The sequence below is a fragment of the Crocodylus siamensis genome, chromosome 2, assembly GCF_052110815.1.
Source record: "Crocodylus siamensis isolate JL-2025a chromosome 2, ASM5211081v1, whole genome shotgun sequence".
Classification (NCBI taxonomy): domain Eukaryota; kingdom Metazoa; phylum Chordata; order Crocodylia; family Crocodylidae; genus Crocodylus; species Crocodylus siamensis.
The window spans coordinates 218982590-218997120 of NC_143396.1; the positions used below are offsets into that span (position 1 = coordinate 218982590).

The 14531-nt window shown below is 52.4% G+C and overlaps 1 protein-coding gene across 2 annotated transcripts in view; it reads left to right on the forward strand.

Annotated features, from left to right (window-relative positions):
• The window catches only part of MAPK8IP1 (mitogen-activated protein kinase 8 interacting protein 1), a 60449-nt gene that overhangs the window by 36537 nt on the left and 9381 nt on the right, over nucleotides 1–14531 (forward strand). Inside the window, exons 3-5 of one of the 2 annotated variants that reach the window (XM_090033005.1) lie at nucleotides 3151–3384; nucleotides 12688–12769; nucleotides 13384–14256. In XM_090033005.1, the coding sequence (XP_089889131.1) occupies nucleotides 3151–3384; nucleotides 12688–12769; nucleotides 13384–14256 (1189 nt within the window). Of the gene's footprint in view, nucleotides 1–3150; nucleotides 3385–5663; nucleotides 5794–12687; nucleotides 12770–13383; nucleotides 14257–14531 lie in introns of those variants that run through there. The other variant, XM_090033006.1, reaches the window with a different exon arrangement.

The following is a 14531-nucleotide window of genomic DNA, read 5'->3' on the forward strand; positions in this document are numbered from 1 at the left end:
CGGAGATTCAGCACCAAATTGGGCCGAATCTCCTCCGAATCAAATCGAGGACTGAAGCTTCGTGCAGCCCTAGTCCATAACTACGCTGCTCTGGAGAACAGAACTGTCAGCCACAGGGGTGAAACTGGCAAGCATGGAGCTCAGCGTTTGAGCCTGAATTTTGAGACTTGATCCGGGAAGCTGTCAAAAGAACAAGTTTCCCCGCCTTCCCCACCTTCAAAGCAGACTGAACATGGAGTCTTCCCAGTGAAGGATGGTTTATAGAAGGATCCAACCTCAGGGACTGAGACCAAGATGCAGGCCATATTTGTTTGGTGTGTTGGGAGGCATGGGTATGCCTTGCAGCTTGGCACCAATATTGATACCAAAATGAAAAACAAGAGGGGGCTCAATTTGCCTAGCTAGGCTACATGGAAGGAAGTGCTGACAGCAACATAACAGCACTCTGAAGGGTGTAAAATTCATAGTGAGAGGAAATACTGGGGTGTTTATTTAATCCTTTAAAAAGCTACATGTGGAATAGTCACAGCCCTGAGGGTAGAGTAGGTGACAGTTTGAGATTGATTAAACAGGCGTACTGAGGCAGACATGGTGAGGGCAGTCATGTCTTGTGCATTCAGGGTAAAAACAAGAAAATAAAAATTCCAGAATTATGTTTCTGAAAAGGACTACAAGGACAATGGCAGCAAAGTACCTGCCATTACTCACAGTCACCCCAAAGAGATCTGGAGTTGGCTGGACAGCTGGGCCTGGCAAGAGTCAAGGATTTTGTGTCTGACTTCCTCCCAACCTCTCTTCCAGGAACTCATCTTTTATACCACCTCTCTCCAGTCAGATTCATGTTATACACATACACAGCTTATCCCATGCGCAAATACCTGAACCACAAAAAAAGAATGCCCCGTTCTTTTGTCAGCTAGTACATTATACATTTATATCAGTCACATTTGTGTCACACATTCCTGTGGCATCCATGCTGTCACTTTTTGTGGCTCCAATCCCTCTCAATGCCTAATATCCTTCTTTAGATAGTCTGTGCTGTCCTAGCATGCATGCTTAAGGCTACTTGCTTCTTATGTAAGCACATTGCCCTGAAATCATATGATAACATTCATATCTAGCTTATCTATTTTGGCCAAGCCTAATCAGGTCTGACCTACTCAAGTCAAGACTGTATCTTTTTTTTGAAATTTTGTGTCTCGGGTCAAATCAGCCAAATCATTTCTAAATTCTGTCAGCTGAGCAGAGCCCAATCATTCAAGTCTGTGTGGTGCAACCACTGGCAAGTAACCTGCCTCCCAGACTTCAGCTTGTGGCTTCAGATACTCCCAAATCAATGGCAGGGATCCTACGAGAAAGTCCCAAGCCCAGAGGTTTTGGAGATCAGATGCTCCCTAGTCTCACTCGCCCCTAGACATAAAGTCAAAGTAGCAAGTTAGAGGAAAAGCCTGAAAGCAATCCCCCATCACCAAAATTGTGTATCCAAGATCCTCATATTGGGAGGCATTTATAGACTTGCAGGGATCAGCCTGCCTGCAGCGGAAGGGACAGGCCTTTACCCTCCTACTACACCAAGTCATCTTTTGGGTCTAAAGGCTTCCCTGCTTAACCTAACTTCCTCTTAAATCATACCTTATGGGATACACAACAGATACAAGTATTTACCCCAGGTCAGGGACCTGGAGCCATGTCTGTAATCCAATTCTTATCATGGACAAGTGCATCAGTTTCACCAAACCACATCCTGGAAGAGGCAATGGAAAGAGTTCCTCCTTAGCCACTCCCACTGTCCACAGGCCAAGGCCAGAGAGAATAACTGAGCCTGGCAGCATAACATACAAATTCGGACTCTTTTCTGTAAAGCACAAAGGCATGGCTGGCAGACTAAGATGGAGGCTATTCAGTTTAGAAAAGAGAAGCTTGAGGGGGACATGATAAGGGTTCACAAAATACTAAACGGTGAAGAGAGAGTTAATAGGGATTTATTATTTATTCTCTCTCACAATACAAGAACTAGGGATCCTAGAATGAAATTTAAAACTAACAAAAGGAAGTTATTTTTCACACAGCATGCAATTCAAGTGTGGAACACATTACCACCGGATGTTGTGGAAGCTGACAGTTTAGCCAGATTAAAAAGGGACAGACTCTTGAAGGAAAGTGTCATCAGTAGCTATTGAGCCCGGGAGTTAGGGATACAGCCTCTGAATCAGAACTTCCTAGACCTTAAATGCTGGAGCCTGCAAGTAGGAGAGAAACTGGAAAAAAGCCCTGATCATACCCTGTTCACTCTCCCTTTCAGCATCCGCTCTCCACCACTGTGACACAGGAGACTGGGCAAGATGCACCTGTGGTCTGACCCAGTAAATGACAGTTCTTGTGTTATTAAGTAGAGGATGGGCAAGTTCAGGGGGATTCCTGGAAGCCACTCACTGGCAGTGTGATGATATGATTTGATATGATATGATATGATATATGATATGATATGATATGATATGATATGATATGATATGATGCCACAGTGCAGTCTACCAGGGGAAGGGATGGCACTGCCTAGATTTTTTAAATTAGACTAGGATGGAGTCTTGGAAAATTGATTGTAGCAACTAGCCCTGCCTGGGCCCTGAGAGAACTGGCTGCTCTGATGGATCCTTCCTGCTGCCTGTGATTCTCTGCCAAATTCACAAAGGGCTGATTCTCAGATCTTGTGTTTCTGGGGTAACCTGTGCTAACAGCACTGCCTTGTTGTGTAGGCCAGTAAAATCTTAGCCCCTCTGTGTCCCGCCCTCCCAGCCAGCATCGCTTGCAGTATTCTTGTTGTGAATCAGAAGAGAGCCATGTTGCTGCAGTTGGAGCTGCAACGTCTAGGCAGAGAGATGAAACCGTTGAGTTAATAAAGATGCTTTATAGGTGCCCCTCCAGGTGCCTGCTGGTTGGGGAAATGGAAACCTTTGCTCATAGATGGGTTTAGAGGCTTGTACATTTTTTTTAGCCTGTCCCTTTAAAAATAAAAGGCAGCTGAACAGAGATTTGGTCCTGCTGTTGCTGCTGTATCCCAGCTCTGGCTCCCTCTCCGCTGCTGCTGCTGATGTGATGCGACTGCCCGACCTTCCCACCCAGTCTCATGATTCTCTCTCTTAATCCTTCTAGAGCCATGTGAGCCTACAGGCCAATAGCGTCCTGGGAGTGGGTGGTGGGGAGGCGAGCCGGCTGCAAGCAGAGATGCTTCAGCTAGACCTGATTGATGCAGCCGGGGAGACCCCTGCCGAAGAGGAGACAGCATCCGAGAAGCTCAAGAAAGAGCCCCTGCCAGTAACCATGGACACCTACAGACCCAAGCGACCCACAACTCTCAACCTCTTCCCACAGGTGCCTCGGACCCAGGTAGGTCTTGCCCGGGGCGTGTCAAGGGGCGGACAGGGGCCTGGATCCTGATGTGTGGTGTGCACTGCAAAGATCCCTCTCTCTTTGCTTGTCCCCATGTTCCCTAGGGAGCTCAGGGAGGATTTCCAGCCTTCCGACATTCCCAGGTGCCAGTTACCTGCTTACGGTTTCAAGGCAACACAGCAGTGTTGGGGGCCTGGGGGCAGGTGAGAGCTGTGGGTTGAGGATAAGGCTCGGGGCTCCAGCAACCATAGCTAAGACTGGGGAAGGAGAAGGTTAATGTCTTTTGCAGGGCGCACTTGTCTTGGATAACACAGCTCAGCTGGTGAATGAAAGAAGCTGCAATTCTGGGAGAAAGTGTGTGTGTGTGTGTGTGTGTGTGTGTGACACACACAAGCAGAACAGGTGTGCAGGGGACTGAAATCTCCCTTGCTCTTGGGGAAGAGATGATGAGTGGTGGAAGAGTTGCATTTTCCTTTCCTGTGAGATGACTCCTTAAACCCCTGCAAACATGTGAGGCTCTTGGGAGGTGGGGGTCAGTGGTGGTGACCCCTCCAAGCCATGTCCAATGGTTTATCCTGTTTGGTTTATCTCTGCTCAGTCAGGGTCTTTGCCCACTCAGGAAGCCAACTCAATACTTGATACTGAAGAAACAGCCTCTAAGCCCAACCCTTAAGGCAGGAAGAGCCTACTAGGTTGGCAGGATGGGCAAGGAGGATGCAGGACCCCTACCACACCCAGTTCCTCTGATGGACTTCAGTCCAGTCTGGCAGCATTCTCTGCTATTTGAACCCTATGCCACTCCTAGGGCCAGCCTCACACTCTGCCTAGGTAGGGGCAGGGGCAGGAAAGACTTATTGGTGCTCTGCAAACTCTGCTAAGACCATAGCATGTAGAAGAGACCCCTTCATGAGCCTGATGTTGCTTCCTTCCCATCCCCTGGGAGTAGTATGGGAGTAGTATGATGGTTGTCAGTTTGGCAGATAGGCCTCTAGGATGCATGGATCCAGATTTCCAGCCCTGTGGCAAGAGTAAGACTCTGAGAGGTTGCTGGCCTGGGGAAGAGACTGAACAAGGGTCTTTGCCTGAAGGGGAGTGGGGCACGCACAGGTCATGCTGAGGAATTTTTTATCTGCTCACCCCCAGGATTTATAACTAGAAGGGTGATAGCTGAGTCAATTGAGGTGGTAAGAGAGGAATGGAGGGGGCTGGCCAGAGGAGGGGGGATTGGGGCAGAAGGTCTAGTGCAGTGGGTTAGAGTTAGCTGCCAACAGAAGAGGGGGATGGTGGGACATAGCCAGGGAGTGCTTGAGGGATGGCACCTGTTGGCAGGGAAGGGAATTGGAGGGATGTGTTTGGAATTGGGTTTGGGAAGCTGCAGGAGAGAGGTCTGGGAAATGAGGCATGAAATGCCAAATGCATGAATGAGCCATTGAGCAGGGTGTCCACAGGGCCAGGAGGGGGAGGGGCGGGCAGGCTAGGATGATGTGCAGGGCGAAGCAGTGCAGCGGCTGTTGGGGAGCTGCACCCAGAAGGAGAATGTGAGTATTGGGGCTAAAGACTGCAGCTGGGCTGTTTCTCTCCATGAGCCTCCTGGTCTCACAAGCTCAACAGTGTCTTGCCTGAATGTGGCTAAAATGGGGGAGCTAAAAATGAACACCCAGGGGCTGCAGCAGGGAGTGTGGGTAACTCAGTAAGGGATGCCCTTCCCCTTCCTTTTCACGCGTGGAGTTGGGGCGCTGTCTGTTGTGTGAGGTACCAAATGGAGGTCCTGCCTAGTGGTGCCTGTTAAAAGCAGCAGGATGTGAATCCCAGGGTCTTGTACAAATTCCTTCTTCGGTGCTTCTGCTGCCCCCCCGCCCCCATCCCATGTGCAGTTGCAGTGCAAGAGGATTCTGCTCCCAAAGTGCTGGGCCTGGTGCTGTTCCACCCCAGAGGGGGCTGCATTTCAGGGTGAGGGGCTGCAAATGTATGTGCAGTGGCAGGAATCCCGCCGCCTGCATCTCTCCTGTAGAATATGCAAAGCAGCACAAGGTGCGGGCTGCCCAGAAGGCTATTTTAATCAGTTCCTGTAGTTCAGCCATGGCTGCTTCTGCCAAGTAGAAGGATTTTTCATCTTGGTGGCACTCAGCTGAGGAGCATGAAGTCAGAGGCAGGTGTTCCTCTGGGTGACAGATGGGGAGTAGTCAGTGGGCGTGGTGCTGGGTGTCAGCAGCATGAAACTGGCAGCTGATGTTAACTCTCCAATTGAGGAACTGGGGGTGGGAGGAGCAATGAAGAGAGTAGGGCTATGGAGAGAGCCTTCTCCTCCCCACATGCGAGGTGCAGCTGGTACCCGACACAAAGGGAGAGCAGTTAGAAAGCCTGGAGGCAGCCAGACATGTGAGCATAATGGACAAGGAGGAGGAGGTAAGTTTTGTAGCCTTCTGCACAGACATCGTGGAGGAGAAAGTGGGGTGTACGAGCCAAGGGTGCTAGCCAGAGGCAGGCCTGAATGGCTCTCAGGGAGCAGAGAGGTTGACTTTGTCTGGTACTTTGCACATGAGGTGGGTCTCTTGGGGAGGGACAGCAGGGAACTGTGGGTGACAACAGTGGAGAAACAGGCCAAGACGAGATGTATGGGACTCAGGAAGGTGAGAGTAGGTGATGCCTAGGTAATGAAGAATTGCACCAAAAGGAGGGAAAGAGGGAGGCTCAGTGGAAGCAGGAGGAAGGGGTTTGGCTTCAAGAGTGCCACTGGCAGCTTGCTTCCCTCCTGGAGTGGAAGAACATAGCAGCTCCTTGGCAGAGAAGGGGAGCCAGGGTGGTGAGGGACCAACCCAAGGGCACCAGCAAGAGAGTGAGGAGAATGCAAGTGGTCCTAGCAGCTGTGGGAAGAGGGAGTGCTGGGTCTCTGCAGGGGACTGCTGCACACTCCTGTCAGCCTCCGGCTCAGAGCAGGTGCTCAGCTCCCCTCTCTTTTGGATGAGGAGGTGATCGTGGGGAAGCAGATCCCTAAAGAAATACCAGGGCAGTGGCTTTGTGGGGACACCTGTGGATATGGCTGATGAGAATGCCCCTGTGGTGTGGGAATGCAGGAGCCTGATGGGAAGGACCGTGTAGGGGAGGGTGTGCAGAAACAGGGGATTGTCAGGACCATGTGGCGGGTGAGTGCAAGTGCAGGGGGCAGCAGGAGGATGGAGATGCAGAGAGTTAGGAGTGGATGGGGCAGATGGGTGTGTATAGGGGAGAAGAGGCCTGGGACATCTGGCCCTCTGAAGCTGGATGACTAAACTGGCTGTCAAATCCTTCATGATGCCATTGCTCTTCCACTTGCTGGGAAGCTAATTTTCCCCCAGCATACTTCCCCAGACCTGCCCTTGCTTGCCCCCCTCTCCTGTACCTGTGAGTGGCCATGCTCTGCCACCCCTATGGCCCCATGTCCCCAGAGGCCTCTTGCATGTGGCTGGGTGTGGGAAAGGCATCGTGGGCTCCTAGCCAAGGGAAGAGTGTCACTGGTGCCATGTGCAGCATCTGTGGCAGCCAGATACCTTTGCTGCCTGTCCCAGGATGTTTCTGGCCTCAAATTTGGCCAGCCAGCATCCTCCTGCCCTGAAAAGCAGAGCTGAGATGGGGTTTCTCTGCAGCAGGCAGGCCCCCCTCCACACACATGATCCTGTGTGAGCAGAGCAGTGACACAGACAGGCAGGCTCAGAGCCTGGCGTGTCTGGCAGTGACAGCTGGAGCCTGTTAACCCATTCAAACCCAGTACTGTGGAGGATGCTTGAAAGAGCAGAAATCTGCCCAGTTAGTGAGGGTGACAGAGGGCCTTTTCAATCAGCTTCAGCAGGGTAGATAACTGCTGTGAGGAAGCTCAGGCTGCCGGCTTCTCATTGAGGCAAAAGGAAAATAAATTTGGAGCAATACCTGAGTTGGGGGGGCAGAACCTTAGTGCCAAAGGGAATGGGGGAGAGAGAAAGGAGAGTAATGGGCAGAGGGGAGGCTCTCTTTTTGTGGGGCAGTCTGCTTCTGCCTATGAAACAGCGCCCCTCCCCTTCTAGCTGTGGCTCAGGGGATCAGGGGAGCCAAGTCATCTTTGGGGACAGAGCTGCTGTGAGAAGAGATGACGACTCCTCTTTCACTCCTCCTGCCATGGATTTGCTGTTATAAGCTCCATGTGAGGGAGCAGCTGCCCTCCTCAAGGGGAGAGTGTGGCCTGGGCAGTTAGGATAAGTAGCCCGGGCCCGCACAATCTGGAGGCAGACAGATGTTGTTTTCACGCAGATGCTTTGTGGAGCAGAACTGCCCATGAGGTGGCACCAACAGGCCCATTTACCCTGTGCAGCACAGGGCCTGGAGCTGCTGAGCTACGTGCAGCTCCCCATGGGAGTTTCCCTGAGGGTGCACCACTCTCAGCTGCACCAGCATCTGCCATATTGAAGCCACCACTTCACTTTGCTCCCCCATTATGATGGGGCTGGCTGGTGCATCCTCACAGCAGATAGCACCTTACCCAGGTCACCATTGCCCTAGCAGACTCACCTCTGGGCCTTCATCCTTTCTTCTGCACAAAGCTGAGCTGTTGTTGTGGGAAAGCTCTGGCAGCAGCTGATGGTGCAGAGAGGACAGGAGCTAGACCAAGGTCTCCTGATGCTGCTGTATCTCTGTGTGGGTGCCTGCACTAGGTCTTGCTGTTTTAGCTCATACTGTGTAAGCTTGGTGAATCCAGCCCCCAGCTTCCAGCAATCTCCCCATCTGTTGACTTTCCTGCGGCCCAGGTCCCTCCCAGTGGCTCTGCCTTGCAGCCCTGTCCTCCACCCCTTTCCTGGCTGTTCTCCATCTCCCTGAAGCTTCAGGCCACTTGGTATTGTTGATGCCCTCCAGCTCACCTGGACTCCATTCAGCCTCATGACTCTAGTGAGGATGTCTAGATTGGGTATCAAGAAAAACGTCTTCACCATTAGAACAGTGAGGCAGTGGAATAGACTGCCGGGGAAGCTGTGGACTCTCCATCACTGGAGATATTCAAAAAGAGGATGGACAGCTGCTAGTCAGGGATGATCTAGGTGTAACTTAGGCCCATGTTCTACTGTGGGTATTTTCCATGCTTCTGAGCTGTGCTGGTTGCCACAGGGGCTGGGAGGGAACTCCTCCCCCCACTGCTGCTATATATCAGGGTTTTTTAAGCCTTCCTCAGAGACATTGGGTGTGGGCTACAGCAAAGGCTGGGGATTTTGACCAGGGTGTGCCAGTGCTGCTGCTGGGACTTAAAGCCAGAGGTTCCTGGCTAGAGGGTCTGGCCTCTCCTCTAAGTCCAGACTGATCACCATATTGGAGGTCAGAAAATAATTTTACCCCATAGCTGGACTGATATGGACTGTGGGAGGTTTGTCTTCCCTTGTAGTAGGGGCTGTGGCTGTCTTCCTGGGATCTCTTGAGCACATATTAACAACCTTACAGAAGCAGGACATAGGGTATTGTGGTCCCCCTGCTTTACCTGAGGCAGGTCAGTGTGTTAGGTCTTATGTTGTGTCAAGGCTGACTATGTGGTTTCACTAAGAAGTTAGGCAATTGATTTGTATAGGACGTTTGGTCAGGGATGATCCTGCCTCAGGCAGGGAGTTGGACTAGATGACCTCTAGAGGTTGTTTCCAGCCCTACTTCTCTACGAGTCTATCTAAGGTGTTTGCCTGACCCCATCACCTCAGTAGCTGAGCACATCACAGTCTTTAACCTAGATATCTTCAGCATGCCACAGGGAGGCATAGAGAGTCTGAGTGCCTTGCCAAGGCCACCCAGAAAGCCTGTGGCAGAGCAGGGAATCAAAGCCAGGTCCTAAGCTAGAGCCTGAATCACTAGACCAAATGGTTCTGCCTTAAGTGAGGCTCTGGAGTCAGGAGCCTGGGACATAGATGAGGAAACAGGAGCAGCAGGTGTTGATGAGCCTCTTCAGGCCAGATGGTGACAGCAGCAGCATGAGTAATTTGACCCAATCACTTTCCTTCCTGGTACAGTCGGTGCTGATGGCTCCCAATCCATAGGTCCAGTTCCGTTGCCTCCAGCTGCCATGGACCCTTCTCCCCCTCGCTGCCAGGCTCCCCCTCCATTCACTTAACAGAAGAGTGTTGTCTTCCCTATGTAAACCCCCAGTGCTTACATGCCAAATACCCTGATGCATGGGCTCCACCTAGCCATGCTAGCTGCCATGTTGCTCCCCCCTCTCCCTGCCAGTGACCACATGGTGAAGTCATGGGATCACCACTCTTGTAAGCCTGTGCAGTGCGACACGTGGCTCAGTGGAGTGATGTGTGGCTGCCTGCTGCAGTACAGCAGGATGACAATTCTGGGTGTCCTGCTGGGCTAGTGACCTAACTCCTACTCTCTAAGGGAAGGATTAGGGCAGAGACTTGTATGTGTTTTCCCCAAAGGCAGGACTGGACAAGAAGGGGACTAAGACCCTGATGTCAGTCCTAGGCCACCTCCACCCCCAAAGTTAATCATTCTCACCACTTCTCTTGTCATTGGCTCCCTTCTGGTATTTGGGAGCCATCCCATCTCCCTGTAAGCTGCTCCCTCCCAGGTGGATGCTGTCCTACATGGATGTAGGGGTTTGGATGATCATTCTCCATCTCTGTTCTGGGAGCTGGGCTGGGATACAGACCCCAGAGCATCCAAGTAACTATTGCCATGGGGTGGCTGACATTGCTCTGACCACCCTATGCCCACACTCCTTTCCCTCTTTTCGTCCGTATCCCATAGTCCCCACCCTCCCTATATGGCTGAGCACTGGGCCCACCTGGGCCCACCTGCTGGATGGACACAGGCCCTAAGGTCTGAGTGTCAGGCATAGCAGATCCCCATCTGGTGTTGTCCTGACACCACCACACAGAGGGGAGGGTTATCCAGAGAGATCCCCTCTCCCCATCAAGGCAGAGCACAGACACAGTGGGAATGCAAGCAAGCTGAGTGCTGGGAGGGGAATGGGCCAGTTTCTGTTGGGACTAAATATCCACTGGATTGTGGTCTTTGAGGACATGTGGTTTCCACCCTGCACCATGCTTTGTAGCTTCCTTTCTGTCTAGATAATGCTAAACTGGAGGCTGGCCTCCCTGGACACTACACAAGCTGTATGGGCCGCTTCTGCTGTGTTAATTCATCTGGCCTAGCTGGTTTGTGCACTAGTGGACAAGTGGGGGCTAGCAGCCACTTGCTGCTCAGCACATGGTGTGTAGAAGTCCTGGCAGAGGTGATTGCTATGGCAGCTCAGCTGGCTTATGGCCCATCCTGTTGAGTCTTTGGGAGCTATGGAGAAGCAAATTGGAGAAGCTTGATTTGTTGCATTGGTGTAAGAGGGGCTTTTGAGACTATGCTGGAAACCTGCAGCAGCCCCTCCAGAGGGATCTTTCCCTCCTTTCTTGGCTTGTTGCTTGTTGAAGGAGGAAGAAGGCAAGTATCAGACAGCTCAGGCTCTTGTAGAGTGAGAAGATCCCCAGGAGAACTGAATCCCTCCCAGGGGGCAGGAAGGAATTGTTATAGGCATAACCTGATGAGGTCACAAGAAAAGCCAAAGGGCCTCATATGGGCTGGATACATGTACAAGAAATAATTAAAACCCTCATGCTGGAGAAATGCAGCTACTGTAGTTGGGAAAAAATAGCCTGAAAGCCAGATCCTCCCTTGGAGGGGGACCAGGGGAACAGAAGCACCAGCGAGAGACTCAAGGCTTAGGATGGGAAAGAGGAGCAGGAAATAGGCCAAGAGTGTCAAGGATATGCAAATCAGCAGTATGATCCTGAGGACTGTGTGTGCTGAAGCTTCACATCGCAGTACAGGTAAAGCCATCTGGGGGGACCTCACCTCAGTCACTGCTGAACTTATATTCCCAGAGATCTCAGACACCTGGACCTGGACCTGGCCTGGAGTAAAGGACCTCTATCTGGCTAGGCTGGTTCAGTAGTGGGTAAATGTAGAGCAGATAGGTAATGTTCACAGGTGTCTGAAGCCCTGGGAGGGGTGGAGGCAAATCTTTAGAGCAATAGGGCAGGGTGTCACCGATGGGAACACTCTGGCTGAACCTCCAGATACTTCCTATCTTTGAGATGTGGAGTCCTCTCCTTAGCTGTTAGACTGAGAAAGAGCCTTCAAGACTATGCTGGACAGCTTGACCTGGGGCTAGCTGGGCCTTTTAGTCGGACCAGGGAGGGGGATACCCGGCTGGACAATTTACCTCCTTGTGGCAGACCCCACTGTCTGAGTGCCCTCAGAATTTGTCAGCTACATACCCAGGTATAGCTAGTGGGGACCACAGGATCTGTCTGCCTGTGTCTAGAACATGCAGGAATAGCAGCTGCAAAAGGATTAATGCTTTGGATCAACCCAATTCCCTGAATAGCTCCAGAAGGAGGCCTTGTCCTCACTGGAATGTGCACCAGGTCCCCGACAACATCACCCATGATCAGCTTGGTTGTTTTCTCTTGCCTGGCCTGTGTGTGTCATTTAGGCTGTGCCCTCTAGGCTGTCAGGGGCACTGCAGAAGCCCACGGGTGCTGATGTTTTGCAGGGTGCTTGCAAACACCAGCAGATTCTCCCTATGCCTGAAGAAGGGTGCTTGTGCCCGAAAACTTGAAAAGAACAATTTTTCCAACTATTCAGTTGGTCTCATAAAAGGTATCACTTTTACCCAAATAACATTGTCTGCTGTGTTCTCCAACATTTCTCCTGACACTGTGCCCTTAAGGGTCCCATACATGGCAGGTCACACACTCAGTATGTAGAGATTCCTGTGCCAAGCATTACCAAGCACATGACCTGCCTCACGGGCTCAGAAGTTGAGGAGAAAATACTCTTTAGTAGTTTTAGTGTCCCAGAATATGGGCCCTCCTCAGGTCCTGGGGCAGTGCAGATGACAAAGCTAATGCTAGGGGGAGGAGAGAGCATGCAGTGGGTAATTGAGAGAGCTTGCACAGTGTTGCATCAGAGATGGGCACAAAGTTTTCTGCAAGGGGATAATAAAATCTCTGGGGGCCCCCTAATCTATTTTAGGGCTCCAGGTGAGGCTCTTCTGCTTATGGCCTATCCCTCCTATGCTGGGGTTTCACCCCTGAGCTATGACCCAAACTTTCCCAGCAGCAGCACCAGCAGCTGAGATTAGCTGGTAGATCCCCCTGAGCAACCATCTCCCCTGATGCTCGCAGACAGAAAATAACTGTCTGGCAGTGAGCAGGCTAGGGCAGCAGCGTGGTGGGTTGGAGGAGGGATGGGATGCCTTTGTGCCATGCGCTGTTTACTGTTCCAGCTACAAGGCAGCTTTGTTCTTTCCCTCAGGACACTCTGAATAACAACTCTCTTGGGAAAAAGCACAGTTGGCAGGAGCGGGTGTCCCGGTCATCTTCCCCCTTGAAAACTGGTGAGTCTCAGGCTCTCAGCAGGGGCTGCTCTCTCCCATCCCAGGATCTCTCTCCTGGGAGTTTCTCTGGTGCCTGGGTCTCAGAGGGACAAGCCCAGTCCTGCATCCTCAAGTGCCCTGACCCTCTGGCTTGTGCCAAAGGGCCGAGTGTTACAGTTGTCCACAAGCTGCTGGATGCATAGTGGGAAGTTGTGCTAGGATCAAAATCCCTCTGGTCTGGGCACCAATTTCTGAACTGCTGGCTCAGATCAAGAAACAGTCTGCTTTGAAGGGATGCTCTTCCAGCAACCCTGGTGCATGGATAACTCCCCTGGTGGTGGGGAGCAGGAGAGCCCAGGGAAAGGCCCTGGTGGTGACTGGCTCTTGCTGAGATGTAGAGAGTGTCATTTGGATAAAGTGGGGCCATCTGGCACAGGGTAAGGGCCCTTCTGGGGAGTCTGCTCAGGCCTGCAGCCTCATCCTCAGCCTCAGCCCCAGTGCACTGGAGCTCTTATTACATTAGATGTTCTGGGCGTTTCCATACTTTATAACCCAACCCAGAGTGCCCCTGGGCGCCTTGCATGCGGGAACTGGCTACCTGATGCCCCTCTCCTTTTTTCTTCCTGCCCCCCCAGGTGAGCAGACCCCTCCCCATGACCACGTTTGCCTGAGTGATGAGGTCAATCACCAAAACAGCACAACCTCCACCAAAGACCGAGGCACGTCCACGGAGAGCCCATGCCGGCGCACGGCTGCCACACAGATTGCCCCTGCCTGTGTGGCCTCCTCCCGGGCACCTGAGAAACACCAAACCATGGGCCGGCCCCCACCCCACAACCCCAGTGTGGTGGTGGTGACAAGGGGGCCGGAAGCTCACCGGGACCGTATCCGCTACCAGACGGACGTGAGGCTTGAGGCCACCGAGGAGATTTACCTGACGCCTGTGCAGAAGAACTCTGATCCGCTGGAGCCCGAGAAGCCGTTCCTGTCCCAGTCCAGTGAGAACCGCATGTCCATCAGCTCTGACGTCGATGCCTCCAGCTACCCTGCACTGGCGGGGAAGCCCAACCCCTCCATCAGCGAGGAGGATGAGGTGCTGGACTACATGTCCTCCCCTGACAAGATGAGCCTGCCCAGAACCTCATGTAGTGGCAGCAACGGTGGCTACCGGCCTGGGCGCAGCCTCCAGCGGGCCTCGGTGAGCTCTGACACCAGTGCCCTCTCCTATGACTCGGTCAAGTACACACTGGTGGTGGATGAGAACGTGCAGCTGGAGCTGGTCAGCCTGAAGCAGTGCTACTCAGGCTACAGCGATGAGAGCGACTCAACCACTGTCTATGACAACTGTGTGTCCTCGCCCTATGAGTCCGCCATTGGCGAGGAGTATGAGGAGGATGCACTGAAGCGTGACTCAGTCTGCCTCTCTGAGGACTCCACCCCAGAGGCGGACATCCACTTCTCCAAGAAGTTCCTCAACGTCTTCATGAGCGGCCGAGCGCGTTCCTCCAGTGAGTGCCGGGGAGGAGGGGGTTCCTTTGCCTCCTGGGAGGACTGGGCATGGGTAGCAGTGGGGGCTCCATCACTGTACAGCAAGGTGATCCTGTTCTCTCCTTCCCACACCCCCGTGTGAGGCTGAGTGGTTGGCACGCTGGGAGTCATATGGCCTGGCAGAGCTCTGGAGCAGTGTAGGCAAGAGGTGTCCAGAGGTCACTGTTTGACAGGGTCTGTGATTTCTCTTTCTCTACCCCAAGGTTAATGAGACTGTATTAGCCATGCAAACCCT